We start from the raw sequence: 18,417 nt of genomic DNA, 5'->3' as shown, positions 1-18,417 counted from the left end.
GCGTCCGGAGCCTGTGCCCCGCAACGGGAGAGGCCGCAGCAGAGGGAGGCCCGCGTACCGCAAAAAAAAAAAAAAAAAAAAAAAGATGAGCTTTCCAAAAGATGAGAACCATTTAACTAAACTGTACAATTTTGAACAGTTTTTCATAGGATAGGGGCGGGTCATTGAGTTGGTCCTTAAAGTAGTTTCATTTTGTTGTTTTTAGTTTATAAAAATAATATACATACACAGTAGAAGTTGGAAAATGCAAAAAAAAAAAAAGAAGAAGTAGAAGAAGAAAAGTGTTCCACCACCCAGAGCCAATCTCTCTTAATATTTTGGTGTATTTCCTTTTGTGACTGAGATAATTGTAATATAAAATCATGATCCTGTTACACTCACTAAAACCAGAAATCTGGAAAAAGCCATTTCCATTTGACAACTAAAGCAGAGAGTGGCTTTGACACATAGGTGATAGATCCAGTGGATTTTTCTCCCCCTTGAAAACAGCAGTCGTGTAATAGGAGAGAATTCTGCTGACTTTAAGAAGGTCGGCCGTTCCCCACTTTACCTGCTTCTTTCCTGTTGTGCCTCCAGACTGAAATCGTTCCGCAGACACATCAGGACCTTGGGTGAAGCCGTTTTATTCCAGTGTCTACTCTGATCCATGCAGATTCTAGCCTTTGGAGCCCCAGTGGTGTTCTTCAGGGGCTGAATAACCAAGCAGTGATGAATTGTGCCCTTTCCAACGGGGCCAGAGGCACGTTGAAGTCTTGTATCTGTGCTGTTAGTGCTTTTTCCATTTCAAGAGCCTTGCCGTCATTAATCTTTTAACCTCTGAAACTCCCTGGTGAGGCCATTTCTGCACAACTAACCATACAGATCAGAGAAATGTGATGCTCAACTGCACGAATTTTGTAGATAAAAACAGAATTTTAGTGACTAACAATGAGCTTGCTTTTATTCTGTCCTAGCCAACTATGAGTGTTTACCTACTTTAGAGGAAGAAAAGGAACCAAACCACAGCAACCCAAGGTACTTCTAATTTCTACCAGAGATTATATATGGTTGGGAGGGGGAGATTGGAGACCACAGTTGTGGACTTTTGCTCACCTTCTCTGTGCCTGTAAATTTTTTTTTAAAATTTCTTTATTATTCATTTATTTATTTTATTATTTTTGGCCGCGTCGGGTCTTAGTTGCCGGCACACGGGCTCTTTGTTGTGGTATGCGGGCTTCTCTCTAGTTGTGGTGTGCGGGTTTTCTCTTCTGTAGTTCAGGGCGCCAGCTCAGTAGTTGTGGCGTGCGGGCTTAGCTGCCCCGCGGCATGTGGGATCTTAGTTCCCTGACCAGGGATGGCACCCACGTCCCCTGCATTGGAAGGCGGATTCTTTACCACTGGTCCACCAGGGAAGTCCCTGTGCCTATAAATTTTTTTTTTTTTTTTTTTTTTTTTTTTTTGCGGTACGCGGGCCTCTCACTGCTGTGGCCTCTCCCGTTGCGGAGCACAGGCTCCGGACGCGCAGGCTCAGCGGCCATGGCTCACGGGCCCAGCCGCTCCGCGGCACGTGGGATCTTCCCGGACCGGGACACGAACCCGCGTCCCCTGCATCGACAGGCGGACTCTCAACCACTGCGCCACCAGGGAAGCCCTGTGCCTATAAATTTTATGTGACAATTTTCATGGGTGTATGGAGAAACGGAAGTGTGAGTTATAGAAAATAGAAAGGTACAAAGTAAATATCCTAGTGACTCTTTATCTTTAGAAATAAATTAGTAGTGACATTTTTTTGCCCTTCTAAAGAGACACTGTTGAGTCGGCTTCTGTTTTAGTCCTAAAACTTTCCGATTATGACAAACTGTAGGTTTGTTGACCTTGGATGAGTAGATGTTTGGTAAGGAAAACAGATGGAGGTGACAATCTCAAAGGGGTAACTGTAAACAAGAGTGAGTAAAATGAACATAAACAAAACAAAAGAAAACCCCGCCTGAATTGGATTGTTACGTATGAGAGAAATTAAATGAGAATTTTTAAAAACCCATATTCCATTCGACCACTAGGTGGCTCTGCTTAATAGAAAATTTTAGTGCACTGGGGCCTGTGCGTCCTTTAGCCTTCCACAGTCTTGTTTAAATTATATTATCTTTTGTGAGGATAGAGATTACCGTGTCTGGGTGTTTTTGATCAGAGAATCCTTTGGTCAGGACCTGGGACGTGCTCGCAGGAAATAGGATTGATGATTCAGTAAGTCAGGGACTTGCTCCACAGAGCACTGCTGTGATTTGGGGGTCACAGAATTGATGATGGGGTGACTCCGAGATGACCAACGAGTAGGCAACTTGACTGAGCCTGTAACTTAGATATTACACTTCTGTCGGAATAAACTTTCAAAGCAGGATAAAGACCACCCACCGTCTCTTCTTCCAAGTTAACCAGAGGTCCTGCACCAGTCACCTTAAATGTTTCCAGAGTGCAGTCACTTGTCATAAGCAGTTCCTGAAGCCAGAGCAATGCAAGGAAAGACTGATTATTAGACAGTGATTGGGGCAGTCAGATGTTTGTCTTCTGGACCCTTGTTCTGCTTCTTCCCCTAAGCCTTACCTGAGAAGTCATGCCACCGCAATTTTACTGAGGTGAACCTCTGCTCTGACGCAGAATATGCATCTTATTGTAGATGTCAGTCTTTGTTACCTCTGCAGGTACTTGCATGTTAGAATTCATCACTGGTTCAGAAAAGAGTCTATCCTATTTAAAGGAGATATCAGACGTTAACAATAAGATGAAAGAAAAAAAGAATGCTAGTGGGAGTATCACAGAGGCTATTACGAAGGAATTATTTCCTTTTCATTTTTACCTAAAAATGAACATCTATGTGTGTCCAGGTTAGGGCTCAGATCACCCCCCAAAATCTTATAAATATCTTATTACCGCATCTCTGACGTGCACCCTCAAAAGATGTGAGATGTCATTGGTTTTTATGTACCTGCCCCTTGTTCCTTGAAATTATTGGCAACATAGAAGAAGCTTAACGTTAGAGAATTGCATGGTGGTAAAAGCTTCTTAGAAATCATGTTTTTTTGAAATACCGAGAGGCTGGTCTCTGAAATAAGCTCTACCACATTTCTGCCTCTAAGGCAAAAAGCCTTAACCTATTCGGAGAGCTGCTTTATGCTAAATTATTGATTTTAAAGGGAATGTCTACATTCCTCTGCTGGTCTGGTTTTAATTCACAGGACAACTGTCAGGCTGTCACCTCAGTCCCTCTTGATGAAGCCAGGACCAGGGTTATAGAACCTAGAGTGGTAAGTCCCCAGTCTTTGGTAGTGATGACACTGTCTGATTACTTCAAAGGGTATCATGATATTGCAGAGCAAATTTAATTTTTATTCACTAAAAACTCAGAAAAGTACAAAGCACTTAGAACAAATCCTGGTACAAAATTAACTCTCAATAAGTATTAGTTATTTTTAATTATTATAAAAAGTTAGAACTGATATACATAAACTTATTGCTTTTTCGGTTAATGAGCCTGTGTCCTGAGGTCCAGGCACATCTAGTATGTGGAGCATTATTTTTGCTCCTGGTTTCCCTGGGGACTTCTTTTTGGAGCTTACCAGTCCTGAGAAATCATGAATTTGTTTCATCCCCTAGTAATGATCTGGAGCCTTTAGGTTCCCCATCCATTACCAGCATAGGTAATATGCTGGTGATTTCAGAATAGTCCTCTTAGCCATCTGGAATTTTTGAAAGGGTACATAGTTTGGATTATCTTATAGTTTGAATAATCTTTTCTGTTGTGATTTTATTTACATTTCTTTCTCTTATTGTCTTAATTACATTGATAATTGATGAAACGTTTACTGTGAATCTCGAATCCAGGACAGATAGAAGATTTTTTTTTTCTGAAAGCTTGTGAATCATTAGAGATACAGGTGGTAAGTGCAATGGTCAGTGGGCTTGGAATCAGAAGACTGGTTTCAAGACCCGACTTGGATGATCATTTGTTCTTTGTACGAAGACAAGTCAATTTAACTCTGTAAGCTTCAGTTTCCTCATCTTGTAAAATGGATATAATGCCACCTGTCCTTCTAGTTTCACAGGATCCCAAGAGAGAAAAAAACTTTGTAAGTTTTAAAGCACCACACAAATGAAATGAATTCTTTTATGCTCTGGCAATAATTCTCCCCATCCTCTCCAACTGACTTTTTTTTTTTTTTTTAAGATTTTCTATTTTAGAGCAGTTTTAGGTTCACAGCAAAATCAAGCCGAAAGTAGATAGAAGTCCCCCGTACCCCTGGCTCCCACATGCACAGCCCTGCCCGCTGTTGACAGCCCACACCAGAGCGGGACCTTCGTTACAATCGGTTAACCTATTTTGACACATCATTACGTCCAAAGTGCCCCAGTGGTTTTGACCTCTGTGAATCATCCTTCCTCTACCGTCTAAGCAGTATACGGGTGACTCTAATGCTTCAGAAAGTATATAACAGTCACTGCAGATTGAACTCAGTGGAAAACACACTTCCCCATCCTGCTTGGATTAGCAGGAGGATGGGGAACTAAGACTACTGGAATCCATTTACTTCTTGATGCTAGAAAGACACCGTGACATAGAGCCTCTGTTATCCTTAAAGTCCACTCTGATCCTGGGAAAAACGAGGTGATCTGGTCACCATCCTACACTTAATGCACTACATTGTGTGCAGACTTCAACCCTTCACCTTCTCTTGTTCGAGTCCATAATCTCAGGTCTTTCCGGACTTTTCCCACACATCCCATTAGCCAGCAGTTCCTCATTACTTTGCCTTGTCCTCACTGAGGGGACATTTTCCTTGAGCTGTGGAATCTGAAATTTAGCACAGGATTTTAATAAGGGCCAGGGATGTACAAAGTACCATGGGAAGTTTAAAGGATGGTTTTCATGTTTTCAAAAAAATCAGTGGGAAAAGACAGCAAAGGAATGGTGGGGGAAGGGGAATTCTATATCCTTATTTCCCACCTTAGCATTTTTCCCTATAATTCGTACATGTTATGTGCCAGGCAATGTATGGGGTACTGGGAACAGTGTCAGTGGAACAGTGTCCAAGGGGTGGGCAGGGTGGAGCCGAGGTCTGCCCTACAGTTGAAGAGGATTTCATCACCGACATTGTTCAGCCTTGCCAGCGTGTGTTGATAACAAAAAACAGATCCATTGAGTTGGTTTTATTATTGTTTAAATTGTCTTGAAAGAATTCACTCCCTTATTGTCTACCCCCATCCGTACAATACCTTCTCGAATGCCACTCGACAGTGGCAAAAACAAGATGGAATTCCTTTCATCTTGGTGCTTACAGTCTGGGCAGTCTCTTCCTTCTTCCTGATGCCTTTATAACTAGACAATTTCCTGAAAGCGTGGTGTTTCTGCCTCTGCAAGCTTAGGTGAATAACCACAGAAAAGGAATTGCAAATATTAGCCAAGCGCACGTCTTCTTTCCCTTTATGCCTGTTGGCTACAGTGATGATTTTATGTTGAGTAACAGCATTGGGAAAGATTGGGGGAGAATTAGATTTCATGCAAGTCAATTTATAACTTTGAAAGTACAGTAATAACAACAATAATAAGACACTTATTCTAGATGCCAGATACCTAGCTACTACTACCTAGGAAATTAACCAAGTCAAAGAAGGTAAGTAACAGTATACCTGTTCTGCTTTTGTAATAATTCCATTGTTCATTTTATGATTCATGTCTGAGCTCAATAATATTATAAAAATGTATCACTTTAGTATTTCTCAGGAAAATGCAGCTTAGCTTAATAGAGAATTTTTTTGAATTTCTCCGTTTCTTCCCTTCTCTTTGTCTTTTCTTGGAGAAAGTACGATCATCAGTGTAGTTTTTCAGATATATCTATTGAGTGCCTAATATGTGCCTGGCCTTGTCCACATCATGCCAAGACAACCAGCTAAAAATGAAGCAATCCATCTGAGTAAATCTAGAACTCAGAGAGGTTAAGTGATTTGTCCAAGTTTGCACAGCAAGTTTTTGATGAAGCTCAATCTAGAGAAGAGTTTCTTTTAAAATTGGATTTTCATTTCCTTTGACTAATTAGTTAAAATAAAAGAGATATTCCATAAATGAAAAGACAAATTAGAAACTTTTAAAAAGAACCCTTAGTAGCAAGAAAGCCATCCACCATGAGGCCGACTATGAAAGTCTTCGGTGGCTGAGGCAGTGCAGACACTGACAAGACTGAAACATGGATTGCAAGAAAACAGCAGGTTTGTATGAACCGTTTGGGCCGCTCCACTCCAGTAAATCTCTGTGGCCGCTTCCAATTACTTTATGAGTTTCCTTCCTCTTTTTCTCTCTAGTCCCTCAAGTCATTTAAAAGTCAACAAGTATTAAATATTAAGTATATTAAGTGCCAACTGATTTCCCTCAAATCCGAGCTAAGTATCACGAGGGATACAAAGTAACAGTTTATAATCCTGCAGGATGCTAATCTCAAATGCCATGGTTAACATGCAGGGGTGTGTGGATGTGTGTGTGTCTACGCCTGTGTGTGGTGGGTGAGAGAAGATGCACGAAATTCAATACACCACAGCCTTGCTTGAATACGAGCCCAGATTGTGTCTACCCCGTGGGCATGAGCTATGTGTCCTGGACCAATGCTGGGCCTGGCTCTGATGGCGGCCAGTTTCTCGTCTCTATAATTCCACCTGGGCAGGCCTCTTACGGGAAGGAGAAGGGACGTTCTATTGATGAAGAGGAAGAGGGCGTGAGCTAACCAGTCCGTGACTTTGTGCTAAACTGAACTTTGCACTCCTCCCCAAACCAAGTTAGAGAGCATCATAATTAGAGAAAGGTTTAGCACAGGTTTATTACATCTTGGGAGACAGGCAACATTAGCTGTGGTCAGAAAGAGGGATTGTTACAAGGTAAACTGGTCAGAAGGACAAAGATGGTTTATCTGATCCTGACTGCAACCAAGGGGCAGTTGTGAAACGAGGTGTTACAGTTGCACCTCCTCATTTAACTGGTGGCGTTCCACTTAAATGCTTTCTTACAAATCATCAGATGGTGCTTTTTAATCAATTCAATTGGTTTATTACAGTTTGGAGGCTTGTTACTATACAGCTTTGGGGAAAGCTACCCCACATTCTTAAAATATCTACATATAACACTCTGAGGAAGATCACTCACTCGTGCCGCTGTCACAGATAAGTGACCAAAACCGTACGAGTTAACATCAAGGCAAGCAATAGAGGTTTGAAGTGGGATCGCTGATTTTATTTGTTGCAATTCTGTGGCAGTTCACCAAGATATTTTTAACAGGGAACTCTAGGATTTGCCAGAGCTGGAAACGTCAGGGCTGATTCGATCATTTCACAGAGATGATAAATAGCCACAAAGATAGCAGGGAACACATCTAATTCAATAAAGGAATGAGCGTGAGGGAGAATAATGCCTCCAGGCTCGGGCATGGGTGGGGAGCCAGGTCCCGGGCTGCTGACTTGCTAACAGGCACGTTGGCCATCACACCACCGGTGAAAATCGCATGTGAGGGTTGCGACACTAGGAATGACCTGCTGACCCACTGCTGAAGCAACTTGTACCCACGCTGGGACTGTCTCTGGTGTGGCGGGCCTGGCACGTTGTCAGTGGCCAGATCTATAAGCACGTAAGTTCCACACGTATCATGCGTGAGGTCTTGTGCTCTTTGATGCTTTAAATGAATGGGTTCTGGTTGGTGGACAGTGTCACACTCTAAGCCTTCATAATGTCTGTAGAGTGTTCTAAACAAACCGCATTTAGGTTACACTGTCCTCAGAAACTGAAAGTTTGTTTTGCAAGATGGCTTCTTAAAGACTCTGGATATTTGAAGCAATGTTCAAGCTTGTGTTTAACTGAACATTTGCTAGCATAGAATCTAGCAAAATCAGAATGCCCGTTCATGTGTCTAGAGGTCAGGCCCGTGGCATAGAGCTTTGCCTACATTTTCTCATTGATTTTTTTTTCCAACAGCCTTCTAAGGCACATGGTATTATTATGCATGTTTTGCAGATGAGCTGGGCTAAGAAACGTTAACTTGCTCAAGGTCACACAGCGAGAAAGTGGCTGAGCCCTGATTTAAGCTCTGCCCACCTGACCCTGTGCTCAAAAAGCCACCATGAGCACACGCCAGCATTGGCTCAACCGTAGAAGCAGCCCAAGAAGAGAAATACCTAGGCAAAAACTTAACCAAAAAATGGATAATATAAAAAGAAATTGTTCAAATTTTTATGGAGGGACATCAAAGATATAAACAAATGGAGAGAGACATACTGTGTTTCTGAATGAAAGACTCAACAGTGTGAAAATTATCCTTTTAAATTCAACTTAGTCTTTTAAAGATCCCAATGAGCATTTCATCTGGAAGAATAATTGTGCGCAGATAGGGTAATTCTAAAAGAAGGAAAAAGAACAATTGTGTGTGGGGAGGTGGATTTGCAGAGAACATACTCGAATAATTAAAACTGTGTACACCCAGAACCAAATAAGTATTACTGGCGTAGAATAGAATATTCAAAACAGCCTCAAGTACATGTAAACATTTAATATATTATAAAAGTAGCAATTCATAGCAAGTGGATTATTCAGTAAATAGTCTTAAAACAACTGACTAACATTTGGAGGGAAAATTTAGAACTGGATCTCACACTTTAGATTAAAATAGACTCCGGATAAGTTTATATGTGAAAAAGAAAGAAAAAAAATCCAAAAAAATTAAAGATAAATATTATAACTGTAAGGGGAGGTCTGGTTGAAAAGCATGACACACAGTCAGAAACCATATCAGAAAAAGATAGACTTAACTACATTAAAAACTCAAATTTTTTATACTTCTGAAAAGACAATATAAAATTAGGAGGAAAATGACAAATTGGGGGAAAGTATGTGCGATATGTATGATGAACAAAGAATTATTATTCTTAATACATAAATCAATAAAAAGATAATGTCCCATACGAGCAAAGAATATTAATAAGCAGTTTGGCAAAAGAAGAAATTAAAATTACCAACAGAGCTTTGAAAAAAACTTTAGTCTTCCTAGTAACAAAAAAAAGTAACCCAAGAATACGTTAAGGTAAATATTAGATTATTTTCACCTATTGAATTTACAAAAGCTAAAAATAATAATATCCAGTATTAGAATGTTGGGGAAAGGGTATTTCCCTAAAGGAAAGTGTCAAGAGAAGGTAAATTTCTAGGGAAGGGGGGTAATTCGACAATGGGCTGGTCAAGCTTTAAAACTGCATACATTTTAACCTAGCAATTCCTCTTCTAGATATTTATGCAAAGGTAACAACTGGAAGCATGCAAAGATGTAGCAATTTTTATAATAAATAAAAATTATAAATTGGAAATAGCTTAAATGTTTAACAATAAGGATATGCCTAAACATAATGTTCTTGGTATAGTGAGACAATGATGTGCTCTATAGCCAATTATAAAGATATGGTATATTTATTAGCCAGAAAAGAGGTCTATATAAGAATGAGAGTGAAAAAAGCAGATTACAGAACAATATGCATAACATAATTCCATTTTTGTACAAAAAGAATATATATCATTATCACAGAAAAAAGTTTGGAAGAATAAATACCAAAATGTTAACTGTAGTGAGGTTGTTAGTATTTTTATTTGGCTTATTTGTATTTTGTATTTTTTCAACAATGAATATGGATTGGTCTTATAATAATTAACTTTAAAAATCACTTCTATTTTAACTGCTGGACACAGATTAGTGTTGTGGACAAAAAAGGGATTGTGCCCATTGCTGTACAGCCTTGTATTTTGGTCTGCTTAGAGTAGCTGAAATGTCAAGATAAGGCCACAAAAGGAAAACATGCACTTCAGAGACTTATGCTCCATAGAGATGAACTCCTGGATCTCAGAAATATTATCTTGCTACCACCCAATTTCCAAGAAAGAAAGCCTCCTTGCCCAGTTTAAGAGCTGTTCAGTGTGACTTATGAAAACGGGTTGTTACGTTTGTTCTTCAGATAAAGAATGTCTTCATTATAGTCAGGTTTCCATTAAATAAGTTTTCCTACAGAAGTTGTCCTTTTGTCCATGTCTGCTTTCCCCTTTCTTTCCCATTGGTCAGCCTTCATGGTCACAGCTTCTTCCCCCTGTCTTCACAACACACACACAGACACACAAACACATACACAATGTCTCCCCTCCTCTTTCTTGCATAGATCTAGCTAGCTAGCTAGCTAGCTCTCTATCATCTAGCTAGCTAGCTAGCTAGCTAGCTAGCTCTCTATCATCTAGCTAGCTAGCTAGCTGGCTCTCTATCATCTAGCTAGCCAGCTAGCTGGCTGTCTATCATCTAGCTAGCTAGCTAGCTCGCTATCATCTAGCTAGCTAGCTCGCTATCATCTAGCTAGCTAGCTCGCTATCATCTAGCTAGCTAGCTAGCTATCATCTAGCTAGCTAGCTAGCTCTCTATCATCTAGCTAGCTAGCTAGCTAGCTCTCTATCATCTAGCTAGCTAGCTAGCTCTCTATCATCTAGCTAGCTAGCTCTCTATCATCTAGCTAGCTAGCTCTCTATCATCTAGCTAGCTAGCTCTCTGTCATCTAGCTAGCTAGCTAGCTCTCTATCATCTAGCTAGCTAGCTGGCTCTCCATCATCTAGCAAGTTGTTTCAGAGACCTTTTGGAAACACCTGGTGTGTCACTGAGCAGGCGAGAACTGAAGTAGGAGTCAGAAAAACATGGCCTATTGTAGCCTCTACGAGCCTCTGAGCTAAGGAGACACCAGGTCCTGTTGATGATCGTCATTCAGGCACTTCCTTGGAAACACAGGTCACTTCAAGTAGAGACATGCTAGAATTTGGGTGAAAGGACACAAACTTTTTAAAAAAATGGGTGGAGGTGGGGGAGGTCAAGTAGTCTGCTTTCCAGGAGACTTGGGTGGAGACATGGTCTCACTGGAAAAGAGCTATAGAGCCAGATCTGTGGCTGAGAAAGCCAAGTAAGAAACAAAAGCAGAAATTAGCCCGCTAGCATGGTTATGTCCACACACCATGTCCATAATTTATGTCTACTCACACCTCAAGATGCCTGATGATTGAATTCTAAATGACACTGAGAAGGCACTTCCAGATCCTCTGTGCATGGGAAAAAAATGGGCTTTTGAAAACATACCAGGACCACAAACCCTTGAGAGAAAATAACATATCGAAATTTTTTTTTAAGGAAAAAGAAAAGGCAGTTTGGCATCTATTCATAGAGAATGGGATTCGATTTCTTTAAAGGGGGAACCCCGGCTCCATCTGGCTCTCTCCACATCAGCCCTGGGGAAGGATATTACAACTAGAGCTAGGGATTATTTCTTGGCTTTCCTAGATTTCCTCCTCAGCGTTCAGATATAAAATCCAAACTGAACTGACCTTTGTTTCAGAAATTGTAATCTCGACACCGTCGGCTCCCCGACTGCTTATGTTCTCCTGAGTCACCTCCACAGACGAGTGACCAGCTCTCAGTAGCTTCTTGGAAATATACTATTGTTCTGTTTTTTTGCAGTGACAATGAATCCTGAAACTGAATGGTGCTAATGTTTTCCAAGAGAAAGCAGCCCCGGAGGGAGCCTGCTGGGCCTGCCAGCAGGGATGAAGAGGATCCGAATTTAATTAATTTCAAATCAACGTAAACACAAGAACCTTTTGCTGTTGCTTCCAGCACCCACTCTTCCAACGCCCAGTGCGTCACCTGTACTTGGAAGAATGCTCGATTGAGAAGTGCTAGGCAAAGGCGTGGCTGCCATCCATCGCTGAGGGTGGAGGAACCATAAGATGCAGTCAGTGCTTATCAGTGGGTGTTCCCTCCACTCAGCCAACCTCTAGATGACTGTACCATCACCCTGGCCACGCTCTCAAGTCCTTTTACCTTTCTGCTTCATTCCTCAGGGTACAAATCAGGAAGCTGTCTATGGTTTCCTTCTGGGTCACCTTGCAACCTAGCTAGCTTTGGATAATTTCCTCTCATGAGTTAAGTTCTCTGATAGGTCAATTACATTCAGTGGGAACTTTGCTCAGGGTGAGTTATGTCATGGAAAAGACAGCAAACAAAGCAAGTGTTTCAATGTGGACACCATCCCAGGGGGTGGGTAAGCTCATTTCCACCTGCCATGAGACACAGTGTGAGAACCCACAGTCCTGAAGGGATGCTGTTTGGGGACGTGTTGACCCTGGGGGCCAGGTGAGGGAGGAATGGAATTCTCAGTGAAAGAACAACTGTTTTCCTTCTCGGAGAAAACTAGCTGCTTGTTCACATTTCCCTGTCCTCACCACAACTCCCTTGCGTGTGATGTATGGATAGATGTGTGCAGCTGGGCCTCCTCTGCCACCTTCTGTGTCTCTGAGATCTTTAAGCTTGTTTGGAACAAACAGAACAGCAATAGGCTCTGTCTGTGCCCGAGGCAGGTACCCTTCCTCATACTCAGGATCTTTCCTGCCAGCCGGACCAGGGCTCGTGTCCTCCACGCAGCTCCCAGGAGGCCACCACCGGTCATCAGAGATGACATTCTACGTGGCATTTGTTTACATCCTCCTGCTAGAAGCAATGGTGCAAAATGCAAAAGGGCCTAGTTATCACTCCCACTCACGTAAAATCAATTGCCATTTAATCCTTAATTTTCCAATTCTGACCTTTAAAGCAATCTAGCAAATTAGGAGCCCTCAGCTCTTCCGCGGCACCTGATGTTTTATTCCAGGAAAGAAACAAAGAATGAAAACTGTATCTTACTCCCCGCATATAAACTGAGGAGGGGTTGAAGTTCACCAAATATTTGCTGCTGTTATTTGGGGTCTTGTGTTTGCAAGGCTGCCTTAACGCATAACGAAAACAGTCCTTTTTTTCAGAATCCCTTTAACCAGCACTTGCCTTCTGAACTATGCCCACAATTTCAAAGGCAGAGTTCCAAGCCAGAGAGGTCTTTCCAATGCAGTGAAAGATAGAACTATCTGGCTGTGTTTAACCACTGCTCTTATGCCATCCCGGGATTGCAAAGAGCTTTGGCAAAAGACAGTCTTCATGGTACAGGACCACAACAGATCTGCCTGTTGTACTCTCTTTAGCACATCCTAATATGGCATTTTTGTTTTCATTGCTGTTTTGCATATTCATATTCAACTTGTGGTCCATAGGGACTCTCAAGATATTTATGCCAAAATTGCTACTTTCCAAATCATCATTTCTGGCTGTTTTGTTACTTTGTTTCTCATCCACATTTTGACTCTGTAAAGAGTCTCTTCTTTCTCTAGGTAGCTAAGATTTTTGCTGAACTTTTAGGCCTGTAAGCGTCATCCAATCCTATCAAATAATGGACTTTAGCGGTTCAGAGAAGGGTAGGAGGTCTTGGAGTCTCACTTTGATGAAGTGATATTTTATGATATGGTAAATATATTCTCATTCAGTATTTGAAATGACTTCAAATTCCAGAAGAAGCAAGCTTCAGCAATATGTCATTGTGTTTATATCTGAAAAGTGTACTAACCTCTATAGTTGCATAATGTGCAAAGCACTTTAAAAAAAAAGAGTTTATTCTGGCAAGATATATGACATTAGTATGAGTCAAAACAGCCAAAGTTCAATTCTAGTGCTCTGTATCTTTTTATGACTGTCCAGTCAAGAGGCATCATAGATTATGATCATTCCAAGAACTGTTTTTAAACCTGAACTTAATTTTTATGTTTCAGATTATTGTTAGTAAAAATCTTAATAATTTGCCCTAACTGGGTAACCAATCTGACTTTAGAATATTTTCAAGATGTGTAAATTTTATTGCATTTTTGTACATATTAAGTAAGCTAAGTTAGCAACATTGCCTTTTGAACTCCTCAGGAAACTTGTTGTAATAAATATGTGAAAATCTCAGTCTTAACTCAGTGATGTGACTCCTCTCTCTGGGAAGGTCATTGTCATCCAAACAGCGAACACATAGCATGGATCAATCTTGACATCCATGGGGTGACAGATGCTTCTGATCACCCTTGTAGCTCTAGCAATGTAAACGGGTGCTTTAAAAAATACTTTTGTCTATTCATTTGTTTTGGTTGTTTAAACTATCAGTTTTCACCATCTCTGTAAGAAGGCCCTTATGTTGAGTAAACATAAAGTGTACACATTAGTTTCAACTTCTGTCAGAATTAGTACATATTGTGACTATAGTAGAGCAATAAGACATGGCTCACACCGGGAAGACATGGCTGAAATTCTCACTGTGAGGAAAACATTGACAATTTCTACTGAATTAAATTTACACATGCTGCTTTTTCACACTCAGGATGAATTCTGGCCTGTCTATTTAATATCTACAATAGGCGGTCCAGAGTAGTTTCATTCATAGATGACATTTCTTTGCTCTTACAGTAACCAGAAAATCACTGTATATTAGTATGGTGTGGAAGTAGTCAAATTGGTTATTAATAATTGCTAAACCCAAACACCCAATTGCCTGAATTATTTATTTTTTTGAACAGCTCTTTCACATTGCCTTGATACTGTCTTGTCTGGTAGCCAAATTTTATTTTCCTCTTAGTCCTTTTGTACATATCTGGTGGGGTTTGTATTGTTTTTTTGCCCTATTATCTTTTCTAAATAATACGTCATGTTCATGAGACAGCAATCCATACAATTATATAAAATAAAACTTTTAAAATCACCTCTATGCATACTCTAAGCCCTTTCTGAAATGATATTTTAAGAAGTTAAATTCTTAAACCAAAGTACTTACAGTAACATAAGGACTTTAATCTCATTGCTGTACAAGATTAGAAATATATGTTGAACTGCTTAAGACAACCAAAGGTGGATGGGGTCCCGTGCCAATTGGTCTCCAGGTGCAGAAGGCTCAGTTAATCATCATCCTTCGTTGCCATCATATTATTATCACTGGCCTTTGGTAGGTTATAAATAAATAACTAGACTTTTACAAAAAGCCTATTCTTCACATTTTTCACTTCTTTGGTCTGCATGGAAAGGAATAAGTTAATGATCTGTAGATACTACAAACGGGTGACATCTTTTCCAGTGTAAAGATCAGTTGACTGAACCTTCAAGATGACGGACGAGTAAGACATGGAGATCACCTTCCTCCCCACAAATACATCAGAAATACATCTACATGTGGAACAACTCCTACAGGACACCTACTGAATGCTGGCAGAAGACCTCAGACTTCCCAAAAGGCAAGAAACTCCCCACGCCCCTGGGTAGGGCAAAAGAAAAAAGAAAAAACAGAGACAAAGACAAAGAATAGGGACGGGACCCGCACCAGTGGGAGGGAGCCGTGAAGGAGGAAAGGTTTCCACACACTGGAAGCCCCTTCATGGGCGGAGATTGCGGGTGGCGGAGGGGGGAAGCTTACGAGCCACGGAGGAGAGCGCAGCAACAGGGGGGCGAAGGGCAAAGCGGAGAGATTCCCGCACAGAGGATCGGTGCCCACCAGCACTCACCAGCCCAAGAGGCTTGTCTGCTCACCCGCCGGGACGGGCGGGGGCTGGGAGCTGAGGCTCGGGCTTCGGAGGTCGGATCCCAGGGAGAGGACTGGGGTTGGCTGCGTAAACACAGCCTGAAGGGGGCTAGTGCGCCACAGCTGGCCGGGAGGGAGTCCGGGAAAAGGCCTGGAGCTGCCGAAAAGGCAAGAGACAATTGCTTCCTGGTGCGCGAGGAGAGGGCGTTAAGCGCGCCGCTTAAAGGAGCTCCAGAGACGGGCGCGAGCCGCGGCTATCAGCGCGGACCCCAGAGACGGGCATGAGCTGCTAAGGCTGCTGCTGCCGCCACCAAGAAGCCTGTGTGCGAGCACAGGTCACTCTCCACACCTCCCCTGCCGGGAGCCTGTGAAGCCCGCCACTGCCAGGGTCCGGAGATCCAGGGACAACTTCCGCGGGAGAACGCACGGCGCGCCTTAGGCTGGTGCAACATCACGCTGGCCTCTGCCGCCGCAGGCTCACCCTGCACCCCATACCCCTCCCTCCCCCCGGCCTGAGCGAGCCAGAGCCCCCGAATCAGCTGCTCCTTTAACCCCGTCCTGTCTGAGCGAAGAACAGACGCCCTCAGGCGACCTACACGCAGAGGCGGGGCCAATCCAAAGCTGAACCCCAGGAGCTGTGCGAACAAAGAAGAGAAAGGGAAATCTCTCCCAGCAGCCTCAGGAGCAGCGGATCAAATCTCCGCAATCACCTTGATGTACCCTGCATCTGTGGATTCGTGCCGCTCTGCTACCTGGTGCGGGAGGAGAGGGGATTAAGCGCACCGCGTAAAGGAGCTCCACAAACGGGTGCGAGACGCGGCTATCAGCACGGACCCCAGAGACGGGCATGAGATGCTAAGGCTGCTGCTGCCGCCACCAAGAAGCCTGTGTGCGAGCACAGGTCACTCTCCACACCTCCCCTGCCGGGAGCCTGTGAAGCCCGCCACTGCCAGGGTCCGGAGATCCAGGGACAACTTCCGCGGGAGAACGCACGGCGCGCCTTAGGCTGGTGCAACATCACGCTGGCCTCTGCCGCCGCAGGCTCACCCTGCACCCCATACCCCTCCCTCCCCCCGGCCTGAGCGAGCCAGAGCCCCCGAATCAGCTGCTCCTTTAACCCCGTCCTGTCTGAGCGAAGAACAGACGCCCTCAGGCGACCTACACGCAGAGGCGGGGCCAATCCAAAGCTGAACCCCAGGAGCTGTGCGAACAAAGAAGAGAAAGGGAAATCTCTCCCAGCAGCCTCAGGAGCAGCGGATCAAATCTCCGCAATCACCTTGATGTACCCTGCATCTGTGGAATACCTGAATACACAACAAGTCATCCCAAAATTGAGGCAGTGGACTTTGGGAACAACTGTAGACTTGGGGTTTGTTGTATGTGACTGACTGGTTTCTGGGTTTATGTTTATCTTAATTTAGTATTTAGAGTTTATTATCATTGGTAGATTTGTTTATTGATTTTGTTGCTCTCTTCCTTTTGTTTTAATATATAGTTTTTTTTTCCTTTTTCTCTTTTTGTGAGTGTGTATATGTATGCTTCTTTTTGTGATTTTGTCTGTATAGCTTTGCTTTTACCGTTTGTCCTAGGGTTCTGCCTGTCCATTTATTTATTTAGTATCGTTTTTAGTGCTTGTTATCATTGGTGGATTTGTTTTTTGGTCTGGTTGCTCTCTTCTTTTTTTAAATTACTTTAAAATTTTTTTATTTTTAATAATTAATTTTTTAAAAATTTTAATAAGTTTATTTCTTTTTATTTATTTATTTTTTCTTTCTTTCTTTTTTTCTCCCTTTTCTTCTGAGCTGTGTGGCTGACAGGGTTTTGGTGTATTTTAATAACATTATTTTATCTTACTTTATTTTATTTTATCCTCTTTCTTTCTTTCAATTTTTGTGTATGTGTATGCTTCTTTTTGTGATTTTGTCTGTATAGCTTTGCTTTTACCGTTTGTCCTAGGGTTCTGCCTGTCCATTTATTTATTTAGTATAGTTTTTAGTGCTTGTTATCATTGGTGGATTTGTTTTTTGGTCTGGTTGCTCTTTTCTTTTTTTAAATTACTTTAAAATTTTTTTATTTTTAATAATTAATTTTTTAAAAATTTTAATAAGTTTATTTCTTTTTATTTATTTATTTTTTCTTTCTTTCTTTTTTTCTCCCTTTTCTTCTGAGCTGTGTGGCTGACAGGGTTTTGGTGCTCTGGCCGGGTGTCAGGCCTGTGCCTCTGAGGTGGGAGAGCTGAGTACTGGACGTTGGTCCACAAGAGACCTCCCAGCTCCATGTAACATCAAATGGTGAAAGGTCTCCCAGAGATCTCCACCTCAACATTAAGACCCAGCTCCTCTCAACAACAAGCAAGCTACAGTGCTGGACACCCTATGCAAAACAACTAGCAAGACAGGAACACAACTGCACCCATTAGCAGAGAGGCTGCCTAAAAACATAATAAGTTCACAGACACCCCAAAACACACCACCAGACGCGGTCTTCCCCACCAGAAAGACAAGATCCAGCCTCATTCACCAGAACACAGACAACAGTCCCCTCCACCAGGAAGCCTACACAACCCACTGAACCAACCTTAGCCACTGGGGGCAGACACCAAAAACAACGCAAACTATGAGCCTGCAGTCTGCAAAAAGGAGACCCCAAACACAGTAAGTTAAGCAAAATGAGAAGACAGAGAAACACACAGCAGATGAAGAAGCAAGGTAAAACCCACCAGACCAAAAAATGAAGAGGAAATAGGCAGTCTACCTGAAAAAGAATCCAGAGTAATGATAGTAAAGATGATATAAAATATTGGAAATAGAATGGAGAATATACAAGAAACGTTTAACAAGGACCTAGAAGAAATAAAGAGCAAACAAGCAATCATGAACAACACAATAAATGAAATTAAAAATTCTCTAGAAGGAATCAATAGCAGAATAACTG

The 18,417-nt window shown here is 42.0% G+C and overlaps 1 protein-coding gene across 1 annotated transcript in view; it reads left to right on the top strand.

Moving 5' to 3' along the window:
• The window catches only part of TMEM154 (transmembrane protein 154), a 23,311-nt gene extending 9,425 nt beyond the window's left edge, over positions 1 to 13,886 (top strand). Inside the window, exons 6-7 of the mRNA XM_028492550.1 lie at positions 954 to 1,014; positions 11,535 to 13,886. Of these exons, the coding sequence (XP_028348351.1) occupies positions 954 to 1,014; positions 11,535 to 11,550 (77 nt within the window). The 3' untranslated portion in view covers positions 11,551 to 13,886. The remainder of the gene's footprint in view (positions 1 to 953; positions 1,015 to 11,534) is intronic.
• The last annotated feature ends 4,531 nt before the right edge of the window (positions 13,887 to 18,417 follow it).

Source organism: Physeter macrocephalus, chromosome 7 (genome assembly GCF_002837175.3).
Source record: "Physeter macrocephalus isolate SW-GA chromosome 7, ASM283717v5, whole genome shotgun sequence".
Lineage (NCBI taxonomy): Eukaryota > Metazoa > Chordata > Mammalia > Artiodactyla > Physeteridae > Physeter > Physeter macrocephalus.
The sequence above is the reverse complement of the archived record's forward strand: the minus strand, read 5'-3'. Positions and strand labels throughout refer to the sequence as shown.